The sequence below is a fragment of the Manacus vitellinus genome, unplaced genomic scaffold (assembly GCF_001715985.3).
Source record: "Manacus vitellinus isolate BGI_N305 unplaced genomic scaffold, ASM171598v3 scaffold_31_pilon, whole genome shotgun sequence".
NCBI classification, from domain to species: domain Eukaryota; kingdom Metazoa; phylum Chordata; class Aves; order Passeriformes; family Pipridae; genus Manacus; species Manacus vitellinus.
Genome location: NW_021940379.1, coordinates 3,083,158 through 3,108,435, shown reverse-complemented (window position 1 = coordinate 3,108,435; position 25,278 = coordinate 3,083,158). Strand labels below are relative to the sequence as shown.

At 48.0% G+C, this 25,278-nt stretch overlaps 1 protein-coding gene across 1 annotated transcript in view; it reads left to right on the top strand.

Annotated features, from left to right (window-relative positions):
* SETD1B (SET domain containing 1B, histone lysine methyltransferase) overlaps window positions 1–23,713 on the top strand; it is a 49,582-nt gene extending 25,869 nt beyond the window's left edge. Inside the window, 13 exon segments of the mRNA XM_029961213.1 lie at window positions 9,321–9,565; window positions 9,567–10,089; window positions 12,957–13,127; window positions 14,071–14,158; window positions 14,952–15,169; window positions 15,423–15,549; window positions 16,206–16,667; window positions 18,007–19,557; window positions 21,443–21,609; window positions 21,862–21,993; window positions 22,097–22,216; window positions 22,575–22,712; window positions 23,398–23,713. Of these exon segments, the coding sequence (XP_029817073.1) occupies window positions 9,321–9,565; window positions 9,567–10,089; window positions 12,957–13,127; window positions 14,071–14,158; window positions 14,952–15,169; window positions 15,423–15,549; window positions 16,206–16,667; window positions 18,007–19,557; window positions 21,443–21,609; window positions 21,862–21,993; window positions 22,097–22,216; window positions 22,575–22,712; window positions 23,398–23,571 (4,116 nt within the window). The 3' untranslated portion in view covers window positions 23,572–23,713.
* Window positions 23,714–25,278: the final 1,565 nt, after the last annotated feature.

Sequence of the window (25,278 nt, the reverse complement as noted above, 5' to 3'; positions counted from 1 at the left end):
TGATTAGAACTTGTTTAAATACAGTATATGTACAACCTATTCTTCAACAGGCTGCTATCAGCTGAGAAGCTAGACTGTTTTCCAAGCTTATCTGCTTTCTTATCATCTTCTTGGTAGCAAGATCTGAATTCATGGCTCCATTTGACCTAAGGTTTAAGTATGAGGGTGAGGTCAGGGGGATGGCATCTGAGCTCCTGCCTGGCACTGAACTGTGAGGTATCTGTGTACTCTGCACATGCAGTTATTGCAGGGTTTTGGTTTTTTTAACTTATAGGTGGACTCTGATCTAATGTTGCCAGTTCCCTTTATCTTTGATTGCAAAGTACCTTCTGCTCTTTAGAAATGTGGGTGCATTTCTGCGCACCAGCGTCGGGAGCGAGACAGAGCATTACAGAATCATTTGGGAAATGAGTTCTCTCTATACAGGGTGATTTCTCATAACTTGTCTGCTTTTCTTTGCACCTTTAGTGAAGGAGATGCTGCCTGAAGCTCTTCATCTTTTGTGTGTGGACAGACCTTAAAATAAAATCTATGGATAATAGCTGAGGTGGCAGAAAATGACTGGGAAACCCATTGCATGCTTACCACTGCCTTTCTCTTTTCCAGAGAGACTGTTCAGTTCCTCTGTTGGATTTGGCTGGTTTGTTCCCAGGACTCTGTATCACTGAACCTGGTGTCTGAGAAGGGCTTTACCTGAGTAAAGCCAGTCTGGCTGTATGAAAGTCTTTGGGAGAAGCAGAGAACATTCCCTGACTAATTTATCTGTAGGGGGTATTTTCTTGCCACTCTACCATCCTTTTATGCATGACTTAGCTTCCCAGCCGACTGAAGCCTTTGAAGTTAGATTGCAAATAGCTCTTCAGCTGTCCCTTCCCCCCATCTAAAATAGGGACACTAGAACAACCATCGCTGTGGAAAGAGCCTTCCTTGTTACATGGCTCCCCAATGTTAACACCCCCTCTTCTCCTCCTTCCTTTTCCCTACCTCCTCCTCCCCCCCATAAAGAAACCTTTTTTTCCCCCCTTAATAAGATCTACTTAAGACTTGAGGGAAAAGGCCATGGTTCCATGAGATGGTAAATCCAATTTTAGGGTGTTTCATATGTGATGAAAAACACAGTGGCCACATGACGCAGCCCCTGAATTGGCACACATTCGCCCTGCCAGTTCGGATTTGTTCACATAATGCAGGAGGGGCGACTGTCCAGCCTCACATCGGGGCACACACGGGCTGCCCAGGCATCCCCGAGCTCGGGCTGGGGGCCGCTGACTCCCCACTCGTACTCTCACTGTATTTTGTGATCTGCCCAGTTGTATCTTCACGTTGGTCTTGTCTCAGATCTGAGCAGTCTGGGGGTCTGGAAGTTTCCATTTGAGTGTGGACCCAAATGTGTTGTGTTGGCCTGTCCATGCAGACACCAGAGAGCGTCTCTTGTGCATGGGAAGCCCAGGGGCAACGTCTGGCTTCTCCAAATATCCCTTCTTTGGTGACCTTGCCCACAGGAACAGTGTAACCACCTCATATGCCATGAAGTTTGCAGTTCAGAGCTTCCTTCCCCTTTCCTGAATTAAGCCATCCCTTTTGTGGAAGGCAGTGCACTTGCTAACAAACAGGGCAATCCCCTCAGTGAGTTATTGCCCTCTTTGCCAGTTCATCTCTTCAGGCTTTCTGCTGAGGCAGATCTGGCAGTTGTTCTCCCACTGGCTTAGTTCCTGGCTCAGAGGATTGCTGTCCTAGGAATTCATGTTGAAAACTGAACTATGGTGCTGTCTTGCCAAGAGAATGGATTTTTGAAAGTACTGAATGGTGGTTGGGTCTTCTCACACATGAGTCTTCGATCACATTTCTCAGGTGGTTTTGTTTCTGGATCAGTGAAGATCTGGTTATCTCAGACTACACTACATGGGCTTCCCATCCCTGTCCTCTTTGCTTCACCTGGAGTTGTCTGTCCTTCCCTGGATTGTTTGCTGAGTGAGAGAAGTTCTTAGCCTCATAGAAATGCCTAGAGGCTGCCTAAGTGGGTGTTTCTTACTCCAGAATCCATTTCAACTTCTGGAAGGAAGAATCCACGCATCGTTTCCTACAGCCACTGGAGCTTCTCTGTACAGTCAAGTGAAAACAGCCTGAACCCCTCCTGTTCAATCGTTGCCTTAATTTGCTCCTATTTTTCATGTTTTGTTGGTGTGGGTCATTTCATGCCCTGGATCATGTCAGGGACCTTAGATCAGAAATACTGATTTAAGCTACTGCCCCATTCCTTTCCTTGGAGACATTAATGTTATTGCACTGTCCTGTGAGGAGACAGAGGATAATCCCCTCTGGAATCTGAAACAGGTCCCTGAAATGTCAAGACCCATCTCAGCTGCTCAATGCACATGAAGGCCTGCAGGAAGCTGGAGGTGTGGATTTGCCTGAGTGTCGGATGCTGTGTTTGACACTCCTGCCCATCCTGCAGGAGTCATTTTAGCTCATTTTGTCATCTTAATTCACTAGATTTTCTGATGATGGCATGGACTGTTGGGCAGCCTTCCAGCTCTCCTGCTGTCCTTAAAACACAAGTCAATTTACTTCTGTTCCTGGTGTCAGGAAGTACTGGAAGTGAGTGAGGAGACCTTTTCTCTTTGTGAGCATTAGCCCCACGTGCTTCCCCCTCTCAAGAGCCCTTCCTGCTGTATGCTGAAAGCCCAGTTGAGCTCCTTCCTTGCATCCTTCCAAATCCCAACTTATGGCATCTCTCCACATGCAGGACGGTCTAATTAGGGACCAGCACACGAGGCAGCACATTGTGAGACACAAACACAGAATCTTGGTGGGATTTCCTGACTCCTGCCCCTCTCTTCTGGGACTGACAGAGACTCGTGGGGGATTCTCCCGCTGTCCTGTGGTTTGAGGTATTGACTCAAGAGTTCCCTCTTGGCATTAGAAGGAAAAGTAAGTGGCGTAAGTTGGGCTGGTGTTTACAGTGCTGTTTGTTTACAATGAACACTTGGGTATTATTGTCACTCGTTTTACTCGTTGGGCAGCCCTGTAGGTGTGGGGAGGATTGTCTGTGCCACAGAAGTGCTGCAAGTAAGTACCAGACCAAAACACAACCTGAGCCAAGAGTGTGTGTGTGTCAGGTGGGACATTGTCATGGTAGGGAGCTTGAATTCTTTTTTTCAAGTAGAGAGAGGTTCTTTTGCAATTGGTAATAGACGAAAACACCCAAGTAATGTCCTGCGAGAAATCCCTGCTCCATTGCAGCCTTTGTGGTGCCCCTTTTTGTGGGACACAGTGTTGAGTCCATCTGCTCTGTGTGTTTGCAGCCTTTGCCTGTGAGTTACTTTACAAAGCACTGTATAAATACGTGACTGTATAAAAACCTTGCAGTCTTCTGTTCTGCAGACAGAAATACATGTTGCTGGAGATATTTATAATCACTGATTTGTAATATGTAAATTTTTCCATTTGCCTTTTACTGAGCTGGGCATTTTATTATAGTGCAAACACATCTGAGAGCTGTCTTGTCCCAATTAAAAGCTGCTGTGGTTGCCATTGAGGGCTCTGACAGCAGCAGGAGGATGGGAGCTCTCTCAGCTGCCCAGAGGAGGTGGAAAGACCTGACTAACCAAGGGAGAGGAGGCAGTGACCCAACTCCAGCGTCAGTCCAGGCTGTGGTGGTGGTGGGCTGGCCAACACAAGCCCCCATGGGTGCTGGTGACAGCACAGTCACCTGAGCAGGTTTGGAGCTCACCCAGGACCGTGCAGGCAGCAGATTGCTCTGTGTTTTTGTTGCTGCTGTAGCTGAACTGCTGGCAAACCACCTCGAGTGGCTCTGCCCTCCTGTCCTCCACCTCTGCAACCCCAGCAAAGCACCGCCCTTGCGTTGTCCCTTCAGAGGCAGAGCTGTAATTATGGTTGGCAAAGTAAAATCCCTCGTGCCCATTGTAAACGCGGTGCCGAGGGTGCCTCGGTCCCGCCTGGCACCGCGAGGTGTGAGCGCTCAGCAGGTCCCTCTGCCGTGTCATCCCGCCCAGTGCTGCTCTCCCAACAAGCCAGGAGGGCAGCTTGGAGCCACAGCCCCTCTTCACGTGCTTTGCCAAGAACACATGGAACCTGCAAGCTAAAAGCAGATTAAAAATGAACAAAGCAACACCCTCTGAAGCCCTCGCTGGGCTTGTAGATTTTGGGCAGGAAGAGGTATTTGCTCTGTTATCAGAGTGAATGGTGAGATTCCTTGGGCCAATCTTGAATGAGCTTGTCGTTTTTTGAAGGAGTTTTTAATTGAAACTGTGTCTTTGAGAAAGAGTTGGGGGTGGCTGGTTGATGTCCTCAGGCTTCCTTTTTGTTCTGGTTGGTGGCATAAGAAATGGCAGGTTTGAAATGCCTCCTTCTCTGTAAGGAGTCCGGGAAGGGAGAACTGTGTGTTACTGGGCTACTTTCACCCAGAAATCAAGGCAGTAGTGCCATTTCCCTTGTCAAATGCAGAGCACAGACCATGAGGAGCTTGGTGTGAGCCCAGTGTGGGGAGACTGCTGGATCTGGGGAATAGGAATTTGGAGGGACCTGGAGTCTGTTCTTGACTCCGTTAGTGACTTGGTGTATGACCCTCTTTGGTCAGTTGTTTTCTCTGGAGGCTTTTTTTTCCTTGCTTTTTTTGTAAAAAGACACAGTTAGACTTGATCACTTGTAAATTGTTTCAACCCTTAGATGAACTCAATCCAAAACCAAGTGATGAGTGTTTAACCAGATTGTGAAAACTTTTTGTCCAAGAGTCACTTTTGATTTTAGTTCTGGCTTTATTGAAAAACATTAAAGCTAATGTCCTTGTATTGTGCTGAATGCCATTGATCCTGCATTTCATTATTTTGGTGCACCACAGCTCAGCCAGGCAGTATCAGAGTAGTTGCTATCCTACCTCAAATATAAGTAACTTGGTACCCAGCAGAATTTTTAAGCTAAATTGGCTGTAAGCTGATGGTATTCAAAACGTGTTCTGAAATTCTGGGTAAATTCTCTATCAGATGGTCTTTTAAAAGGAAATGGAAGCATGTGAAGTTCCTCTGCCTGTAGGAAAGGTACTGAACAGTGTGTACAGTGAAGGTACACATGCAAATGTTAGGATGTAGTTTCTTCTTTCTGCAGGTGTGAACATTTGCTTGCAAAATGGGTGTTGCTCTGAGGTGAGATCGATACCCTGCATGCAGTGGCTCTACCCTGTCACTGTGCAGGCTGATCCAGGAGTGGCATCCCAGGATGTTCCCTCATTTAATTCAAGAGGCTCTGCGCACTGTGCTGGTGTTAAAGGTGGCAATTAGCATTTTGGGTGAACAGTGAATGAGACCATTTATAACCAGTTACGCTGACATGAATCTCTCCCAACAAATTTGCATCATTAAAACACCTTTGGAAAAATGTGTCATGCGTATAATTAAATACCTGTTTTGCTAACTCTTAATTTAATTAAGGCAAAGCAAAGATGGCAGCACAAATTAATTTAGCTGGAAATGGCTTTTCTCTCAGTGGACTGAAGGAGGTTTTCTGGTGGCATTGTACCAGATGACCTCAGAAACAGGCGGGTGAACTGCAGGACTGACTGACACAGATTTTTTGACAGTGATGGCCATGACATCCTCATGGCACTACATGTGTCATCTATCAGCTCACTTTTTTCTGCTTGTGAGAGCAAATAGGGAGGCCAGCTAGAAGGGGTTTCTTTGAGAGGACAGCATAGCTACTTTTGAGCTACTGAATACCCTGAGAGGTATTCAGTTGTAACCGTAGTAAATCCAGGTTCAGACAGGTGAATGAAAAGACATTCATAGAACAGAAGATATTTCTATGTCTCCCCTTGGTTTTCTGTCTCTACCTTGATCTCTTTCACTTAGTGCCTACATTTTCCCCCCTTAGATATGACTTTCCTGTAACCACTCATCCTCTTTAAATATTCATTTCTCTTAACTTTCTTTAAAGCCTTCCTTGTAGATGATCTTCTTTTGGTTTGACCTCTTTCCTAACCTTGTGATTTTTTTCCCCCCACCCTCCTGTGCCTTTTCTGATCTTTTTCTCCCTGTCACTTAATCTCTTTCCCTCTCCCTTTCCATCTTGCTTAGGATAAAACTGGAGCACAGACTGTGTGAACTGTGCAAGTGCAGGTGAGTTGTCAGCCTAGCCCTGTAGGAAGCAGGGAATCTGGTGTTGCTTCCTGCACACCCATCTGAGCACCAGAAGAATTTAAAAAAAAACTTTCAAATTTTCCAAACGTGCTGGTTTTTGCTTTAGCAGTTCTCATTTCAGCTTAAGTAAAAATAAATGCCTGTATGAATGAAGGAAGCTCTGTGCCCTACAGCATGGAATCCTGCTAGTCCTGCCACCTCTCTGCAGTTTCAGGATTGGCTTTTTCTGTGTGGTATTTCCTTCAAGAGGGAAAACCAACCTCGTTTATCAGGCAGGATTCATTGGTACTGAGAGTGGGTAAAGGCTGGTGTGGCTGGGAGTGGGCTCTGGGTGAGCACGAGGGGTCTCCTGTGGCGGGACTGGCTGAGATGGGCTCGGGGCTGGTGGTGCTCCAGGAAGGGATGATGTGTTGTCTTGGGCAGGTCCTTTGGGTCTGGTACTGTGTGCTCACCAGAGACCAGTCCTGAGCTGTGACCCACACTGGTGTTGGGTGGCTCTGCGAGGGTGCAGGGTCCTACATGAGGGACTGGGGAGAATTTGTGACCTGGCACTACCTGGTGCTCCCCTGAGGCTTCATGAGGTGACTTTTCTCCTTACCCCATCAGATGAGATGAATATGAATTTGAAGCTGATTTGGTCTGTCTTTGGTAGCCTGAACACTTCTGGCTTTCTGTTCAACGCTGACCTTTAGCATCATCCAGCTTTTGCAGCTGGAGCCAGTGCTTTTAACAGGGCCTTTTGTGTTCACTTACTGAAAAACGGGGTCTGTTTCACAGGAAACTTGTTTACACCTGCCACAGTCATCTTTGCTCTTCCTTTGCTCTTTTCACTGGAGCTGCAGCAGTTGGAACTGCAGAATGTCCTTTCATTCCCTGTCATTCTCGGCGTGGGACGTGACTGCAATAGAGCAGCTGGGGCGAAGATGCAGGGTGTGACACCCACTGGGGAGTGTTAGCCAGATGTGGACACCTCGAGGGAATGATACAATTGGGCTTTGGAAAGACTGAAGTGCAATGGATTATTATTTCTACTTCATTTTTCAGCTGTTCATTTCAGGGTTTTCAAAACAGCCCTTGGAGTCCTCCCTGCACGTAAAGATGCACTGAAGTGACTCTGTGACTACAGGAGAGTCCCCTCTCTGCCACCATTAGCAGGGGGTCGACAGCACTTGCTCGGGGCTTGCCAGGTGAATGAGTGTCCTTGCTGGGCATTTTCAGACCACTAAAACTGCAAGAGGCTTTTTGGGGATGCCCCACACATTCCGTGAGGCTCCGGGTGCTGCTGCAGCGGAATGCGGGGAAGGCGGGCGAGGGGAGGTGCCAGGACGGAGGATTTGCACAGCTGCTGCTGCGAGCGCCGTGCTCAGCCTGCTCTCTGGTGGTGGCTGCTGTAGCAGAGATGACCTTTGATAAAACATGAAGTGTTTGGTGTGATTTGGATAGTTGTGGTTGCTCAGCTTCACCCAGTGGCAGTTCATAGCAGAGTCAACTCAGCTGTTCTTTCTTTTGTTCCCGTACCCCAGTGCAAGATTCACAGGTTAAAAATCAAATCACAGCTGCTTCAGGGAGAGAACTGCCAACAAAGCCTGACAGACTTCAAGGAGTGTTTGGACAACGCTCTCAGGCATGTGCTGTGACCCTTGGGGTGTCCTGTGCAGGGCTCAGAGTTGGACTCGATGATCCTTGTGGGTCCTCTTCCAGCTCAGCATATTCCATGATTCCGTAAAGGCTTCTTCCCCAGCAGCTCTCCTCAGAACTTCCAGGTTCTCCAGTGTCTGACACTGCTCTTTCCTTTCAAAGTGGGGTGACTGGTGGGAGAGCAGACAGAAGAGGTACCTGCTGGCACAAAACATGGAGAAAATAATAAATATTTCTGGGATCTACAGTCAAATTTGGCTGAAAGCAGCCATCAGATTCCAAAACTCTTGCCAGGATTGTGACAGAGAGAGGCACTAGCAGACCACTTGATGCTGTTCTTTTCCTGGCTTGGCTGGGCTGGAGCCTGCAGCTCCCAGAGCAAGCAGGAGGGCTCTGGTGACATGAGGATGGTCTTTACTGAGATCAGCAATGTGAGAAATATTTTTGGAGAAGGTTACTGGGACCCTGTCCTGTCTGCTGTCATCACTCTAGTGAGAGATCAGCCCCATTCCTGTTTCCTAGATAAACTGTCAGTGTGTGGATATGTCTTCCAGCAGTGTTGGGTTGCTGTATTTCTTATTGGGGTTTGTTTTAACAGTACCTGAGGGATGTGACAGTTATGCATGTGGATTCTTGGTGCTGGAGACACCTCGAGGACTGAAGTGCCTGTAGGACACAGTGTGCAGGTGTGACCATGTGCTGTTGGGTTCCTGAGGCTTTTCTGTTTTACAAGACCTAGTCAGGCAGCTTTGAGACTTCAGAGCAAGCAGGAACCCTCTGTTTCAGTCCAGTTTCCATCCCTTTGGCAAAGGAGGTGGGACATAGTTTTAGCGTTTTCTATACCTCTGTATTTCTTATGGCTAGGAAAGTAATCCTTTTGCCCCAAAACATGACATATTCTATGTCTTTGAATCCCAGCATTTATCACTTTGATGTTTAAAAGCAATTTAACAAGATCTGTGGCTCTTTTTTTCCTACCTGAATTGCTGTGGTCTAGTCGAGACAACTTTTAGTTAGCAGCAGCCATGTGGAAGTGTTGTCTTTCCTCAATTAGAGGTTAAGAGTTGGCAGCAAATGAGCCATGGATTATAATTAAAAAACAGGGTAATTCTTTGTGCATGGAGAGACTAAGGAATAAAAACTCACAGTGTAATGTACCTGTCAGTATTAGATGCAAATGAGAGAGAATGTGTCTTGCAGTGAAAGACATTTGAATTGTGTGTATTTTGCTGAGCATGGGAGCAATTCCTCCTGTTCCATAGAAGCTGAGGGTTTTGTTCAGTTTGTACTGATGCTCTTTTAGAAGGCTTTTACCTCACTGATTCCTGAGGTCTGACATGGAAGAGAAAAGCTTCAATAGGCACCAGCTGCTCGGGGGCCTGTCTTTTCAGAGCATCGCTGGCTCGCTTTCCCCTATTCCCAATTAAACTGTGTGTTAAACTTAGCTTTTGTTTGAAGCATTCCCGCCCTGCGGTGTTGAACGTAAAAGGAATGTGCTGGTCACCTTTACTCTCTCTTTTGTCGCAGGGTCAGCATTCCTCAGGGGAGGACATGGAGATCTCCGACGACGAGACCAACCCAGCGCCCATCACCAGCGCGGAATGTGCCAAAACCATTGTGGTGAACTCCTCCGTCAGCAACACGGCCGTGATGGCCCCGTCGATCCCCCCCCTGCCACCACCCGGATTCCCTCCTCTTCCTCCTCCGCCTCCTCCCCAACCAGGCTTCCCGATGCCTCCACCGCTGCCTCCGCCACCTCCACCCACCCACCCGCGTCACCGTCCCCCCGCCGCCGCTCCCGGCCCCTCCTGGGGTCCCCCCACCGCACATCCTGCCTCCGCTCCCTCCCTTCCATCCCGGCATGTTCCCTGTCATGCAGGTGGATATGATAAGTGTCTTGGGCAACCAGTGGGGTGGCATGCCCATGTCCTTCCAGATGCAAACTCAGATGCTGAGCCGCATGATGCAGGCACAGAACACGTACCAGTATCCCCCTTTCATGACGGGCCGGATGCAGTTTGTGAACCTCCCTCCCTACCGCCCTTTCTCCATGGGAGCTGCTCTTGGCCGTGGGCAGCAGTGGCCCCCACTGCCCAAGTTTGACCCCTCGGTTCCACCACCGGGGTATGAGCCGAAGAAGGAAGATCCCCACAAAGCCACTGTGGATGGAGTCCTCCTGGTCATAGTGAAGGAGCTCAAGGCTATCATGAAAAGGGACCTGAACCGCAAGATGGTTGAAGTGGTGGCGTTTCGGGCATTTGATGACTGGTGGGACAAGAAGGAACGTCTGGCAAAGGTAGGCTTTCACGTGCTCTCTGCTGGATCCTAAACTGTTCTTAGTGCTTGTGGCCAGGGCATGCATCAACAGGGGTCTGAACTGACTTTAAAAGAACCCACAACCCTAAATTGTTATGGTAACTAAAATGGAAGGAAAAAGTAAAGCCATGGAGTAGCTTTGCTGTGAGGAACCCCATTGCTGGAGACTGCTGAAATTAAATGGGAGACACACGTGTCCCTGTCCCTCACCTGGCTCCATGCATGCCCATGGGGCTGGTCTGTGTGCTGGGGTAGGCAGCAGCACCAGACTCAGCCTGCAGGTATCTGGAAGGTGCTCAGTCACTACAGGCACCTGCCTGGGGACAGCTTAGCACCTGGATATTGAACCTGGCTTATTTCCATGGTGTCACTCTGTACATGCAGGTATTTCATGCTGCTTTGCCATCAGAACCAAGTTTAGCTCCAAAAAACTAAAGGAGGAGTGTTTGAAAGCACCAAGTCGCTGTTTTGTGTTCCCCACTTCATGTGATGAGGTCTGTGGGTATTTCCAGTTCTCCCACCTCCTCAGTGCATGTTCACAGCAGCAATTAACTCAAAAGCTGAGCGTTGGCCAAATACGTGAGGAGTTCCAGGGATTAGTTAAGAAAACAGCTTTGCATGAATCATCTGATCCTTTCTCACCCAATTTGAAGTGTACCTCAGCCAGGAAACAGCTCTGTGATCTAATGTGTGGTGAATTTGTCACTACCAAAAAAAAAAAAGTAACACTGCAGAAAGGTTCATGCAAGCCTCGAAATCACCGTTACAGTGAATTATTGAAAAAGTAACAACAAACCAAGCCACAGCCTGCAGATAGATCTTGTGTCTCAGATGTCAGTTTTCAGAGCAGTATCTTCCCCACCTGCTTTTGTAAACCAGTTGCATGTTAACTCTGGTGCCTGGGAGAGCTGCTTGGCTTTCTGGAAGGTTGGTAATGCTGTTGCTTAACAGCTGTTTTATGACAGTGTAATTTGCTCTGGCTCAGAGCTGGCTGGTGTGACATGCAGCAAGAAACACCATCACTCTTCTGACTAATGCTCAGAGCTTTTCCCCCTGCCAGCGAGCGTGTGCTGACAGTTTTGGAGGAGGCCCCCGAGTTTCCAGGGCGATGAAGGAAACAGATCCAGTACATAGTTGCAAAAGCAACAACTGAAATACTCAAGAAATTGTTTTAAACCAGACATCTGCACTGAAGAAGTAGAAGCAAGTCAAGGCAGATCTTCAGGCTCTTTTACACCTCAAGCTATGGCTGGATTTGGCATGTTCCTCCCTCACCTGGAATTTGTAACTCACTTTGGGAAGGGAAGCTGGCTGTACCACAGCAACTCGCCACAGTCCTTGCCACAGGTTATGTTGGATGTGAGCAGTGTAATTGAAAATAGGAAACTGCTGCATGGAAAACCACGTGTGCTTTCTGTCCAGGAACAGAGATGCCAGAACCATTTCTGCCCCAGGGCGCTGCCTGGAAAGGCTTCTGCCAGGCCACATGTTACTGTTGTGTGGAGAAAAACCTCACAGGTTTCAGAGCCTCCTTTCTCTAAGACTGGGCACCCCTGGCATTGGAGTGAGACAGGATTCCTTCTCAGCCACAAGAAAATTAAATACAATTGTTCAGCTTAAACTGTCCCTCTCTACTGTGTATGTGTGAGGATGAGCCAGCTGGGCTCCTTGGTGGCAGCTGGAGGTCAGGTCTCCACGTGCTTTACCATCACACTGATTTTGGCTGTTATATTCTATCAAAGGAATCAATTCAGGCAGCTGATTGACTGCCAGGAGGTATCGTGCCATAGGCAAAAGGTGGGAAGGCCCAAGGATAAAGCTGGTGTCCCGTGTCAGACAGAATGGAAAATTTACAGGGAGCAGGCTGCGAAGGAGCACGTTGCTAAAGAAGGCAGCACATTCCATGGGCCTTGTCTACTACCTAAGATAGGGGAAAGCTTTTCCCTGTTCCCAAATCTAGTGATGGGTTTGGGTTTGAAAGCCTGAGTAAAATGCATTAAGCAGAGTGCCAGGAATAACCAGTCATCCCTGGCCACGGAGTGCTGCCGCTTGGATTCTCTGCTCGGCATTCCCATTAGTCTTATCCCTTATTAGCAGGAGAGCTGAGCTTAGGCTGCCTCCTCGGTGATTACAGCCCACTCCAGCACACGAGCTCTGTTAGTGTGTAAGAAAAAACAGCTTGTTAGATGGTGTTGTGCCATGGGCTGATGCAAATGAGTGTTACCTCCAGTGCCCTTCACTCAGGAAGAGGTGGCAGAGCGGGATGTGCCACCACATGTAATGCTCTCCTAGCTCGACCACCTCTCCACAGCTGCAGGGGTCTGAATTCCTGCTCTTCCTTCACACCTTAGCTCTGATGAAATGGGATTTGTTGAGGCTGTATGTTCAGTGACCAAATTTTGTGTTTCACCTGAATATTTTGATTTTCCTGTTCCCAGCACTGGAGCCTTCTGACAGGTTTTGTGGGCTTGGGCTGTGGTTGCTAAGGAAACACAGGGATGTGTGTAATTTTTGATGCACTATATTTTGCCTTACACTCAAAAGAAGGAGGGTCTTCCCCACTGGAAGGTCTGGAGTTGCTTTCAGCTATGTGGGTTATCGAAGGAGGTAGATAACACACTGGCTGACTTGCCTAAAGAACACTCAAGTTACTTGTAAGAGGTGTGTGTGCAGCTCTGTTTGCTTTCAAGTATGTGGGGCCATGTGGGGCATCTTCATATGCCCTCAAAGAAACGGATGCCTGGGCAGGGCAGTGATATTTCCCAAACTTTGACTGTCTAAATGGCTTCCAGGATTTGTGTCCTTCCCAGGAAGCTTCCCCTCTCAAGTGTGCTTTCTCTGTTGCAGGCATCTCTCACTCCAGTGAAGTCTGGAGGAGAAGTGGAGGAAAAACCAAAGCCGAAGGATCGAATCGCGTCCTGTCTTTTGGAGAACTGGAACAAGGGAGAAGGCCTGGGATACGAGGCAATTGGCCTGGGCATTGGGCTACGAGGGGCCATCCGGCTGCCATCCTTCAAGGTGAAAACAGAAAACTGGCATCCTTATGCTGACATTCCCCAGAGGAGCCTTAGGAGGACAGGCCTGGCTGGGTTTGTGCCCCACAGCCCTCAGGCTGTTCACTCTGCTCTGTGTTCACTCACGGGGTTGCTTCTGACATCGCTGTAACCCCCCAGTACCAGAGCAAGGACCCTCTGTCCCAGCCTTACTTTTCATCTTCCACCTGTGTGAATTGTCTGTAGAGGGTTTCCCTGCTCTGCAAGAGAAATGGGACATTTGCCTGTGTTTAGGGCACAGCATTTCAGCATGGTTGTAAAAATACACTTATGCTTGTAGTGCTTTACACAGTTACTGTTTTGTTTGGAATGTGTGGCAGTCTGGCAGCTGAATCTCACCTGAAGCTGGTTAAACTCTGTCTCCTGTGAGTTTGCAGACTGAGACTCACCAACATAGAGTCACCTATTTTAAAGAGCATTTGCGTAAAAATTCAAAGTATCTTAAAAAAAAAGTGGGGTGGGAGAGGGTAGAGGGCTTCTCTGAAATTAGGATTTTGAATGCACAAAAGGTGCTAGTAAAGATTTGGAATGAGAAATTCTGCAGTCTTTATTTAGCATAAAACTTGCTTTGAGGTAGTTTAAGATGTCTTAGGCTTAGGCTCTCTTTCTGTTCTGCTACATCTCAGACACATGGATTTGTCAAGAGTTTTCTCTGTCATCCTCAAAGTACCTGGTGATGACATGCCCCATGCTGGTACCCAGAGTGTTTTGATGCAAATTGAAGGGGTAGAATTTCATTCGCAGTGAAATTCTGTTTGCAAGCAAATAAAGGGATCAAGAGCTGGGAAGTGGCCCTTGGTTTCTGAGTGTAAGTGACCGTGGCAAAGCAAAGAAGTGGTAATTTGCTTAAGAAGTTGATTTCTGCTGTTTCTAAACTTTCAGAAATGCTAATTGTGTCCTTTGTTCAGGTGAAAAGAAAGGAGCCACCTGAAGCTGCCTCAGCAGGAGATCAGAAGAGAATCCGGCCTTCTACTTCTGTCGATGATGAAGATGAAGGTTTGCAAAGCACATTTGTGTGAAACACAAGAGCAGATGCAAACCACACACAAGCTGAATCCCTTTAAACTTCACAGCAGTGTCCTTGCTTACAGTTAAACACAGAGTCAGGGATCTGAGCCAAGCCCTGCTCCTCACAAAGCTCTGAGAGCTGGGAGATGGCTCCTCTGGGTTCAGTTACCTTAAATTCACTGGCGGGAAATTTAAGACCCACGTTTTAAGAATAACTTGTAATCTATTTTATCTCTGCTGGGCCCCAGCAGAGGGAGCTCAGGTGGGTTCATGGACTGCTTGGGGCATGTAACAGTTTTCTCTGCATCCGATTTTAAAAGAAAACAAAGTTTTTTGCCAGAAAAATCTATTTGAAAATATCTTGACACTATTTCCTACAACCAGGGAAGAGTAGAGAGAAGATAAAACTTTGAATACCCTTTGTTTTGCATAAAAGCATGGATTCAAGTTAAAATTGATTCAGACTAACAACTGTTTTTGAAGCCAGAGTATAGAGGGAGGGTTTTGTAAAACAATTAAAAAGGCATTAAATTCAGGTTACCTATCCTGACCTCAGTTGTACCATGTCTCCTGGCTGTTCTGCCTGGAGTGTGTCAGCTTTACCCACCCACATTTTGCCATCAGCACTCTGCACCCCTGCACTGTGACATTAGCAAGTCCCTGTAAGCCTGGGGACTGTCACTTCCATCTTCCCAGAGAAAAAGTTTCCTTTGTGTAGTTAACTCTTTCCCTCCCTTGCGAGGTATTTGATGGCAGTTTCCATCCTGTTTTTGCTCCTCAGAGTCAGAGAGGGACAGGGATGCTTCCGATACCACATCTGACCTGTCAAAGAAGGATGGAGAAGCAGTGGGGCTGAGGCGGCGACCAGCAAGGCCATTGGAGCTCGACAGTGAGGGAGAAGAGGGAGATGAGACATCAGGGAAGGAGGAAGAATCCTCCTCGGAGAAGGAAGAAGAGCAGGAAGAAGAGGGAGGCTTGGTGAAAGCAGCACCTGGCAAGGTGTGTTGGTTTGTGACTGCACTTTCCATGCTGTCTGTCATTAAAGGGGGGCCTGATAATGCCAGATGCCGAAGTTCCCTTCTCTGGGAGATGAGTGCTGCTGTTGGGGTCTGTCCTCAGAGAGCCTCTGTAAAGGTCATTCCCTCTTCAGGTTCTCTGATCAGCCTCCTTGGGAGCCACTGGTGGCTACTACAGTGACAGTCAGGTCACAGGGTCAGGCACTGTTCATTTTTGGCAATGCTTTCTTGCAAAGGAGGAAGAGGAGGAGGATGAGGATGAAGATGATGAGGATGAAGATGACGATGACGAGGATGAAGATGAGGAGGAGGAGACGGGCATAGACACAAGTGACAAGGAGGAGGAGCAGGACTCCGAGGAGGGTAAGCAGTTCCAGTGGAAGCAGCAGGGTCAGCTGGAATCTCCCTTCTGCACTTGTGAGCTGATTCTGCTACTTGTGCACCTTCTTTCACTGAGAGCAGTTTTATACAAGATGTAACAGGTATTTTTAATTGTTACCTGCAAGACTTCACGATCCCTCAGTCTGTGGGTCTCTTTGCAGTAGCTCTCCAGCCCCTGAGTGATCTCAGCCCAGCCTGGCAGGAGGGCAGAGTCAGCTGAGTGTGTGCTCGTGTTATGAAACACGAGTGGCTGGGAGGAGAAGGGACCGGATTTCAAACAGGGGTAATTTGGCCACTAATAACTTTCTGTCCTGCCAATCAGTTCCTGCTCTGGAAGTTGGTAGTTTCTACTTTTTAAATCTGTTTGTAAAGGCAGCAGAAAATCTCAGTAGAAGGTACAATCCCCATGAGCAAGGTGCCAGGCAGCACTGCTCATGGAACTGCCTGCTGTATGGTCACTGCTGTAAGCATCCAAAGGCAGGATTTATAAATCTCTGCAAAAATAAATAAATCGAGAGGCCACTCCTTCAAACCCACATGCTGCTGTTGTTGCTGTTTCCACGCCCTTACAGTGTGGAAGGGATATTTGCCCCTGATTTAGATCAGAAAGTGGAACTAATGGTAATTTGTTCTTGTAGATGTAGCAAGTCCCTCATCTTCCAAGGCTGAAGTTGAATCATCCGATGAAAGTGAGGACTCCTCTGAATTTGAGTCAAGTTCAGACTCAGATGACGATGATGAGGATGATGATGATGATGAAGATGAGGAGGAGGAAGAGGAGGAAGAGGTGACTGAAGATCAAGACAGAGAAACCATGGTTACTGAGACAGAGCATGAACCTGCCAGTCATGAGATTCCTGACGACGAGAGGGAGACTATTTTGGAGCTGTATCCTGTGGATGACTACATGGATGCAACGGGCTTGGGACTCACCGAGCCAGCTTTGGCAGTGAAAGAGGAAGGCCATGAAGAAATCAAAGCAGGGGAAAGTGAATGTGGCCAAATCACAGGGGCATCTCTTGCTGCTGAAACTCTGAAACACTTGGTTATGGAAAGAGACCAGGAGACAAAACTTGCTCTCTCTCCCATCTGTAGGCCAGGTATGCCTTTCCATGTGCCCTGGCACAGTTTACCACATTTCCAAGTACATTTTCTCACAGTATCCAATATGCATGGGTTTGTATTTCCTATGTTCTCTTCCTTCCTCTTGGCTCTAGGCTGGGATTATCTGTACAGGGAAAAAGGTCTGTGCTGAACTTTCCTTCCTAGTAAGGAGCTTTATACAAGCCATCTGCTACTAAAAATACTGTGGTTACTGTATCCAGAATCTTATCCTGAGCCAGTTTAGTGTCCTACAGGAACCGAACAGTTGTCATCGTCCAAGGGTGACGGATCGGGTGGTGGCTGAAGCTCAAGATAGAAAAGCCATGGCTGCTAAAACAGAACAGGAGTCCGTGCTTACTGTGTCACTACTGGGTTTTTTTTTGGTTTAGTAGCAAAGCAGTTTGTGACTGGGAAGCTATATGGGTCTGGTTTTGCACTAACCCTTTCTAGAACAGGTCAGTGTGTAGAAAGGACACAAATTTGGGAACACCTGCACTTGGGCACCTTCACATGTGGAATGAGCTTTCCCGGTAAGCTGTGGGAACAAGCTCAAACTGCCACATTCTTCTTGAGCAGCCCAGACCCTTCTGAGAAGGGCTCAGACTCTTCTCCAGCCACTCTCTGGTTCGTTCAGCACAAATGAGGAATTCTTCCCTTCCAGTTCTCCAGGCATTTTCACCTCCTTTTGCTCTCCCACTTAAAAATGTTATTTTGAGCTGCCTAACAAGATTTCACCGATGATTCCTTTTGGACCTGGCCCTAAGTGAGTAAATAAACTCCAGACAAATGAGGCTGCTGCAGGGAGAGCAGCATATAAATTGCCTCATTGATACCATCTGAGTGTCTCCTCATTCATTACAAGGGCTTCCCGTTTCCTTCGTGTGTTGTTCAAGACTGTTCTGCTCCTCCCTTCACCACTCCCTCCTTGGAGAGCTGAGGGTGCTCCTTGGCCTTGCAATGAGTTTACCTTCCCACATCAGACAAGCTGATAGCTCGAGGCTCCAGGAGCTCTCTTCCAAAGTCCTCGCCCCACAATCTGCTGAATCTTTTTATGTCTGTACAAAAGGTTGTCAGGGATTTTGAAAGCAGAAAACCTTCGTTCTGGTCTGTGTTGTAGCTAATCCTCAAATTAATAGTGCGGGTTTTTTATGGTCCATTAGGAATGCCTGTGGTAGTGTCTAATTACTCCACACTCCGTGCCTCCAAAATGTAAAGCATTGGCGTTTTTAAGCCTCCCAGTGGAATTGAGCTGTTCTCTAACCGTGGCATCTTAAACACGCCTTTACTGGCAAGTGGAAGCAAAGCTCTTGATTTTCCTCTCTTTTCCCATTTCAGAGGAAGAATCCGAACCCACTTCCATGCTGGAGCCAGAGGTCCAGGAAGGTCCAAAGCCTGAATCTCAAGATGAGGAGGCGACGCTCTGTATTTCCACTCCAGTGGGAGTCTTCGGAGAACCTCTGCCCAACAAAAGCAGCTTCTTTGGCAAATCTGACGACAGCAGCTCAGAAGCTCGTGCTAAACCAAAGCTGGCCTCGGCAGCGGAGGAGGACGAGCGGCTGCCCCGCACGCCGGGACGGGAGGTGATGATCCACTCGGAGACTGACACTCTTTTGCTTCCAGCCCACAAGGTGCCATCCTCCATGCTTCCCTTGCCATCGACTCCCGGTAAGGAGGAATCTTTAGTCCCTCCAGAAAAGTTCCCTGAACAATTAATGGTGACCAAAACGTCTGTGGAAGAGGAGATTCCGAGGACTCCTGGGCGGGACATTTTGGCCAAGTCTTCACACCCTCTTGCAAAGTCGCAGAGCACGGACACTGTTCCAGCCACGCCAGGAAGTGATGCTCCCCTTACAGGAAGCAGCTTGACCCTCAGTTCCCCTCAAGTCCCAGGGAGCCCCTTTTCCTACCCATCCCAATCTCCTGGCATTAACAGTGGCATTCCTCGGACTCCTGGGAGAGATTTCAATTTCACACCCACTTTCCCAGAGGCTGGTGCTACCATTCCTTGCCTTCTGTCTGGCAAGAAACAGTCAGAGGATGAGCTGGATGAGAAACCCTTTAAAGAGCCTCTTGGTGCTTCCCTTACGATCAGCATGAACAGTGTTCCTTCTCCTATCCCCTTCGCCAGCCCCCCCCAAGCAGATTTCCACATGGACATGGGTTTGCCACCTGATGAGCCAATACCTGTAGCAGCCCTGCCATGCCTGCATGGAGATGGAAGAATGCCCATTGAGGAATGCAAGGCAGAAGTAAAATCTGGTTTGCTCTCACCAGAAGTACCCCCCGGGGCTTCTATTCTTCCTCCCCCCCCACCACCTTCTGTTCTTCCCAAAAGGAGGCCGGGTCGGCCAAGACGGTCACCACCCTCTGTCCTCTCCTTGGATGTGTACTCAGGCAAACCCATAGAACCTCCTCCCGTGCCAGTGGCCTTGGTGGAAGGTCCTGTGGGCAAAGAGCTCTTGAGTGGACATCCTGATGCTTACTATGGACTGAAAGACCCTGAAGCCGTCACCCTGGACTTCAGGAATGACGGTTTCCATGAGAAAATAGCAGCTGAGACAGTTGCGGAGAAACTGCCATTTAAGGAACTGGAGAACCAGTGGAATGAAGACTTCAAGGAAGAAGAAGCTAAACCTAAAAGACAGTGGCGAAGGCAGAAGAAAACATCTGAGGACCTCCCGGTGATCCCTTCCCCAGAGTATTCCCCACCCCGGCCTCAGTTCAGGCCGCGCTCCGAGTTTGAGGAGATGACCATTTTGTATGACATTTGGAACGGGGGCATAGACGAGGAAGATATCAAATTCATGTGTATCACATATGACCGCCTGTTGCAGCAGGACAATGGCATGGACTGGCTCAATGACACCCTGTGGGTATTCCATCCTTATATCCTTTCTCAGCGTTACACAGCACGTGTGAGATGCACGAGATGGTCGCTGGGTAGGACTTCAGGTGCAAAGGACTAATTTGGTTGGTGGGAGAAGCAGTTGCTTACGAGAATAGCAGAGGGGATTTGGGGCTGTTTATTCTGCGAAGCTGCAATACAAAAATACTGCAGAAGTGGCTGTTCCTGCTGCATGTTCAGACTGGGACTACAGGGACCGTCTGTAGGCACCTCTGCTGGGGAGTTTTCCTTCCTAGTTGGAGAAGCTTCTGTCTGCACATAGCCAGACTTTTTTTCCAGCTTGGCTGTGGAATTTCTGGTCTGTACATACAGAGCTTTCACTTGGGGCTAAAACTTGTTGTAAAAATAATCTCCACCATCTGTGCCCACAATGCTGAGTTAAGAGTGGTTCTAGCAGCTTTTTAACTTGCATTGGGTTTGAAATACTGATAAAATCACTGATTTCTAAGTGGCTCGTTAGGGCCAGACACGTGTCCAGGACGGATGGGGAATGTGCTGCTGGTGCTGCAGTGAGGAGCACATGTTGCACCAGCTGGTGCTAGTGGGGAAGGTCTGGCCCCATCCCCTCCCTCCCTGCCCCTGGTCTGGCAATCAGGGGCTTTGAACCTTCAGGAGCGTTTTTGGGACACACAGGCTGTGTCAGAACAAGACTCTTTGTGTGTGCAGCCACCAGGAGTGATCTCCAGAGCAGAGCCTAAAAGGCTGTCCTAAAAACCTCAGAACTCTCCAGTACTGTTTTTAGGAAGGATTTATGTGTTGAAGAAGACAAACACACCACCCCATGTGTTGCTAGAGATTGTGTGGAGTTCAAATTTCTTGTCCCTTGCTCCCTGCAAGACAGGAAAGCAAAACCAAAAAAGCCCAAACTGCTTAAAATAGTCAGTGATAACTAACAAAACCCACAGTGAAAATACTTTAAATCTGTTTCCCTGTTGATGAAGATTACTGTAACAGCAAAATCACAGTCACTTTTTGAACCTTTTAAAAATCACCTGCAGCCGGTTGCTGGTTCATCCTGTGCCACACTGTGTGATGGGTGTGAAAGTTCCTGCAGGTTCACCTGCTTTGCAGCAAACTCACACTCAGCACTCTGGTTTTGAGGCCATCACCTCTTGCTTTTTATGGTCCCTCTGCTTCAATTTCTGCTGTTAAGGATATGTTTTTGGGTCAATCTCAATCATCATAGGCTTTATGGCTGTGTTTTTGGGGTGAGCTGGAAGTAGTTTTGCTCCATAGTCCTTCCAGAAGCCAAAGCCCTGAAGGTGCCTTCAAACCTGAAGGTTTGAAATGTGTGCCGAGGGTTTTCCCCTTCCCATCAGGGTCTGAAGGGGCTGATTTACCGAGATCTCTCCAAACCCTTTGGGGTGAGGAGCATCTCTTGCCCCTCTGTGCCGCTCCTGGCCCCGCTCAGAGGGGAATGTCGCTGCTGTGAGGTCCATGTGGTGTCCTCAGAGCTTGGGGTGGCTGCAGGGAGTTCCTGGAGGCAGAACAGAAGCGAGTCACTCAAACCAGAGCAAATGGTACATCCAGCTGCTGCCTGGGTACGTGGTGGGTGCTGTGGGGAAATCCTTTCTCAAACAGGTTTCTCTTGACAGCTTAACCTTTAAAAGTTAAATTTTTCACTGTTTCTTTGCTTTAGTTTCCCAAGGCACGTGACTAAGAAGGAAAGGCGGTGCTTGGTTTTCCTGTGGGCATGTGGGCTCCGGTGATGGTTTGTTTTTTTTATTTTTCAGTAGTATTGTTATTTTTTGCAACCCCCCCAAACCCTTCCTAATTGTCCAAGCTCCCAGTGTTAGCTCCATGTAACTGTGGCAAGTTTAGTCTGGTGTCCGCCTCTGGCTGTTTTCCTCCTTAACTTCTTCCCACCTACTAGCTTTTCTACCCCCAAGAAAAAGAAGCGGGACGATGGGATGCGGGAGCACGTGACGGGCTGTGCACGAAGTGAAGGCTATTACAAAATTGATAAGAAGGACAAACTTAAATACCTCAACAATAGCCGAGCTTTTGCAGAGGAGCCTCCAGCTGACACACAGGTGAGGAATCCTCTGCTCAGTGCCAGGTGTGAATGGGATTTGGTTTTATCAAGTGGGTGCTTCCTGCCTTTTGGCAAGGAGGGAGGGGAAGCTGTTGCTACGCCTGTGTCAAGCTGATCACCCAGGAGCTGCATGGGAGGTGTTAGTGTTTGATGTCACGTGTTCTGTGGTGATGTGTTGTAGCACAAGGCGTTGCTGACAGGGAGCCTGCAGGGTGTTGGGTCAGCTTTGATCACCCATTTGTCCTCTCAGGGTATGAGCATCCCTGCCCAACCTCATGCTTCCACCCGGGCTGGTTCCGAGAGGCGATCAGAGCAACGCAGGCTCCTCTCCTCCTTCACTGGTAGCTGTGACAGTGACCTGCTCAAGTTCAACCAGCTCAAGGTAGGTCACCCCAGGCTGCAGATTTTGGACCCAGGGACATCCTTTCCCTTCTTGTGCTGTGGCTAATTCAGGGTTGGGGTTTTGGGGTGTTTTCTTCATGCAGTTCCGGAAGAAAAAACTAAAATTCTGTAAGAGCCACATTCACGACTGGGGCCTTTTTGCTATGGAGCCCATTGCAGCTGATGAGATGGTGATCGAATACGTGGGTCAGAACATCAGGCAGGTAAGCTGGACTGTGGGTGAAATGTGAGCAAAAACCAGCCTTGGAAGAAGTGTATTCCAGTGGGGGTTGGAGTTCTGCTGTAAGGTGTCAGCTCCATGGGCTGCACAGAGGTTGACGTATGGTTTGGAGATACAAGGGTGGGACTTTAAACAACCCATAAAAACTAAGCAGTCAGGAGAATCCTTCTTAAGAAGCCCACCCTGAGCTGTGTTTTGAGTAAGGCCTGTGTTCCCTTGGGGTGACTGTGATCATATTAAATACCTGTTGCCTGGCACAAGCACAGCTCAGGTTGTGCAGGTCACCGCTCACGGGGCACTTGTGTGGCGTGTGCTGACCCTGCCCGTGGGGTTTCCTGCAGGTCATTGCTGACATGCGTGAGAAGCGCTACGAGGACGAGGGCATTGGCAGCAGTTACATGTTCAGGGTCGATCACGACACCATCATCGACGCCACGAAATGCGGAAACTTCGCCCGGTTCATCAATCACAGCTGCAACGTGAGTGTCGCGCTCCCGCGTGTGCTCCGGCACACTGAGGAGCCCGCGCAGTCCTTGGGCTGTTCAGAAGTGGCAGGGGGTCACAGGGTTATGATTAAACATTAATGAGCTGCAGCAGGTCAGAGCAGGGTCTAAAGAAGTGTAAAGAGATTGGAGAGACCTGAGGAATGACACACGTGGAGGCAGAGCACTGAGAGTCCTCCTGTCCCTGCTGAACACTGAGGAAGCATCTCTAACAAATATTTCCTTAAAACATACCAAGTTTTAGCACTGTTATTCTGTGGGAACAGTCTCCTTATAGTGTCCACTTGGGAAAAGTATTCCCTGCCTTGGCAGGCAGAGAATCTGCTTTCCCCTCTGCTTCGTGCTGCAATCTGCCCTCAGTTTGGCTGCCTGGCCAAATTGTTAAGCACTGAGCTGCTCTTAACCTGTGACAAATTTGGTGGAGCATCATCCAGGCTCCTTTGCTCCACAAATGACTGGAATGTGGATATTTTGGAGCAGCACAAGGAGGGCTGCTCTGTTGTCTGGCTCCATGCCTCCCTCTCCAGGCTTCCCCTGGGTCCAGGCTCTGGAAGCATGGCCGAGGCTGTCAAGGGGAAGGACTGTCTTGTTTTATTTTATCTTGGAGTAATTGTGTGGAGTCTGGGAACCTAAATCATTACCTGTTCTGTCACCCTTGCAGCCAAATTGTTATGCTAAAGTGATCACGGTGGAGTCCCAAAAGAAGATCGTCATCTACTCCAAGCAGCACATCAATGTGAACGAGGAAATTACCTACGACTACAAGTTTCCAATTGAGGATGTAAAAATCCCATGTCTCTGTGGCTCTGAGAACTGCAGGGGAACCCTGAACTGATCTCAAGGTTTCTCGTCACACTTGCACCTTCAGCCATGTCAAAACTGTGGTAACCAGGTGTGGTTGCACTTTGCCAAAAAAAAGAGGAAAAAAAAAAAACAAACAAATTAAAAAAAGGAAGAAAAAAAAATTTAAAAGGATTAAAAAAATACTTAAAAAAAAAAAAAAAAAGAGGAAAAAGAGAAGAAGAAAACCAAGCAAGTTTCGCACTTCTGCCGGATCACGAGCGAAAGCAAAAAGCGCACACGCTTACGAGGACTGTTCACGTTTCAGGTGCTCTTTCCTTTTCAGATCCAACACGCACACAAAAAGGTGATAACCATTTTGTGGCATGGTCTATCCAAACACTAGCTTCTCTGTTCAGTCCCTACAGTAATGCTCCGTAATGGGATAATGGTACCTTTTTTTTTTTTTTTTTAATTGTTGTTATAAACCTTCATCTTTTCATAAATGCTGCTACCTTTTTCTCATCAGTTTTGTTGGTTGAAAAAGACATTCAACGTTTAAATGTGAAGCAGAGACTGAAAATGCCATATAGGGTTTGTTGGGAGCTTGATTGGCTGAAATTGCACAGATTTCTCAGAGTAAGCTGTAAATAAATGTAAGGTTGATGTTACAGAGCAAGCCAGAGGCTTGAGGGTGTGTGAATGAGCGTGTGAGTGTGCTTGGGGGTGTGTGTGTGTAGATATGTCCACAATGAGACTAGAGGTGAACTGTCCTGCCTTTTTGTTAGGGATGAGCCTGAACAAATCCCCTCAGCCAGACCCCTGGAGGCAGAGTAGGGTCAGCACAGACCTCAACTCACAGCCTTGGGCTCGTCTCTCATTTTCTACGCCATGCTGGTCTATGGGGGATCCAAACCTCTGCACCCCTGCGTGAGAAATGCTTGGACACTGCAATCACAGTGAGAGCTGGAGTCAGTCGTGTAGCTGTAGCATCGTGGCACAGCGTGTGGCCTTTGGGGATGCCCATTCCTTGGAGATGGGTTTGTCTTGCATGCAGAAGAGGCTGAGATTAAGGGGAGAACTCAGCTGTAGAAATTCTGCCCTGCTTGTAAGCAAAGACTATGGCCCACGTTTGGAACAGGATTTTCTTCCCATAGATGGGAAACAGGCTGATGTGTGTCTCATGTTCACTTTTCTCCCTTTCATCTGCATTTCCCTGCCCTTTCCAGTGTTTAAGTGGAGTATTTGCTCTGTATTTGAATGTGGGAGATCCTCCTGTGATAGGAGCAAGCTGTGCTGTGCCGCTCTCCTCCCTCTGTTACTCAGTAACTTGGCCTGGGGGTGGTCCCATCCCTCCAGTAAGATCGTGGTAAAAATGTCCCTGAGAACAATCCTGTCCCCCCCATCTACAGCATGGAAATGATGAATGCTTCTCCAAATTTGGAAGGCATGCCTTGAAATGATTTCTCGGTATATTTTGTCCTTGTGGATGTGCTGTGTTGCAGTTCTTCAAGGGGTTCCATTTAAAAATGGGGCAAAACACCAAAGAAATAGTTCTTTGGATGTGATCTGGAAATGTTATGTGACCGTTCAGGTGTAGACAGGATCAGTTTTCCAACTTGCATTGAATTTCTCCTGCTTTAAAAGTAGAGATTAGCTGTACTAAACCCTTTTTAATTGGCTTATAAGGGGAAGTTGCAATGTCATTATGAAATGGGAAGATTATCTGCATAACTAAACATCTTCTCCCCACAGAACCAAT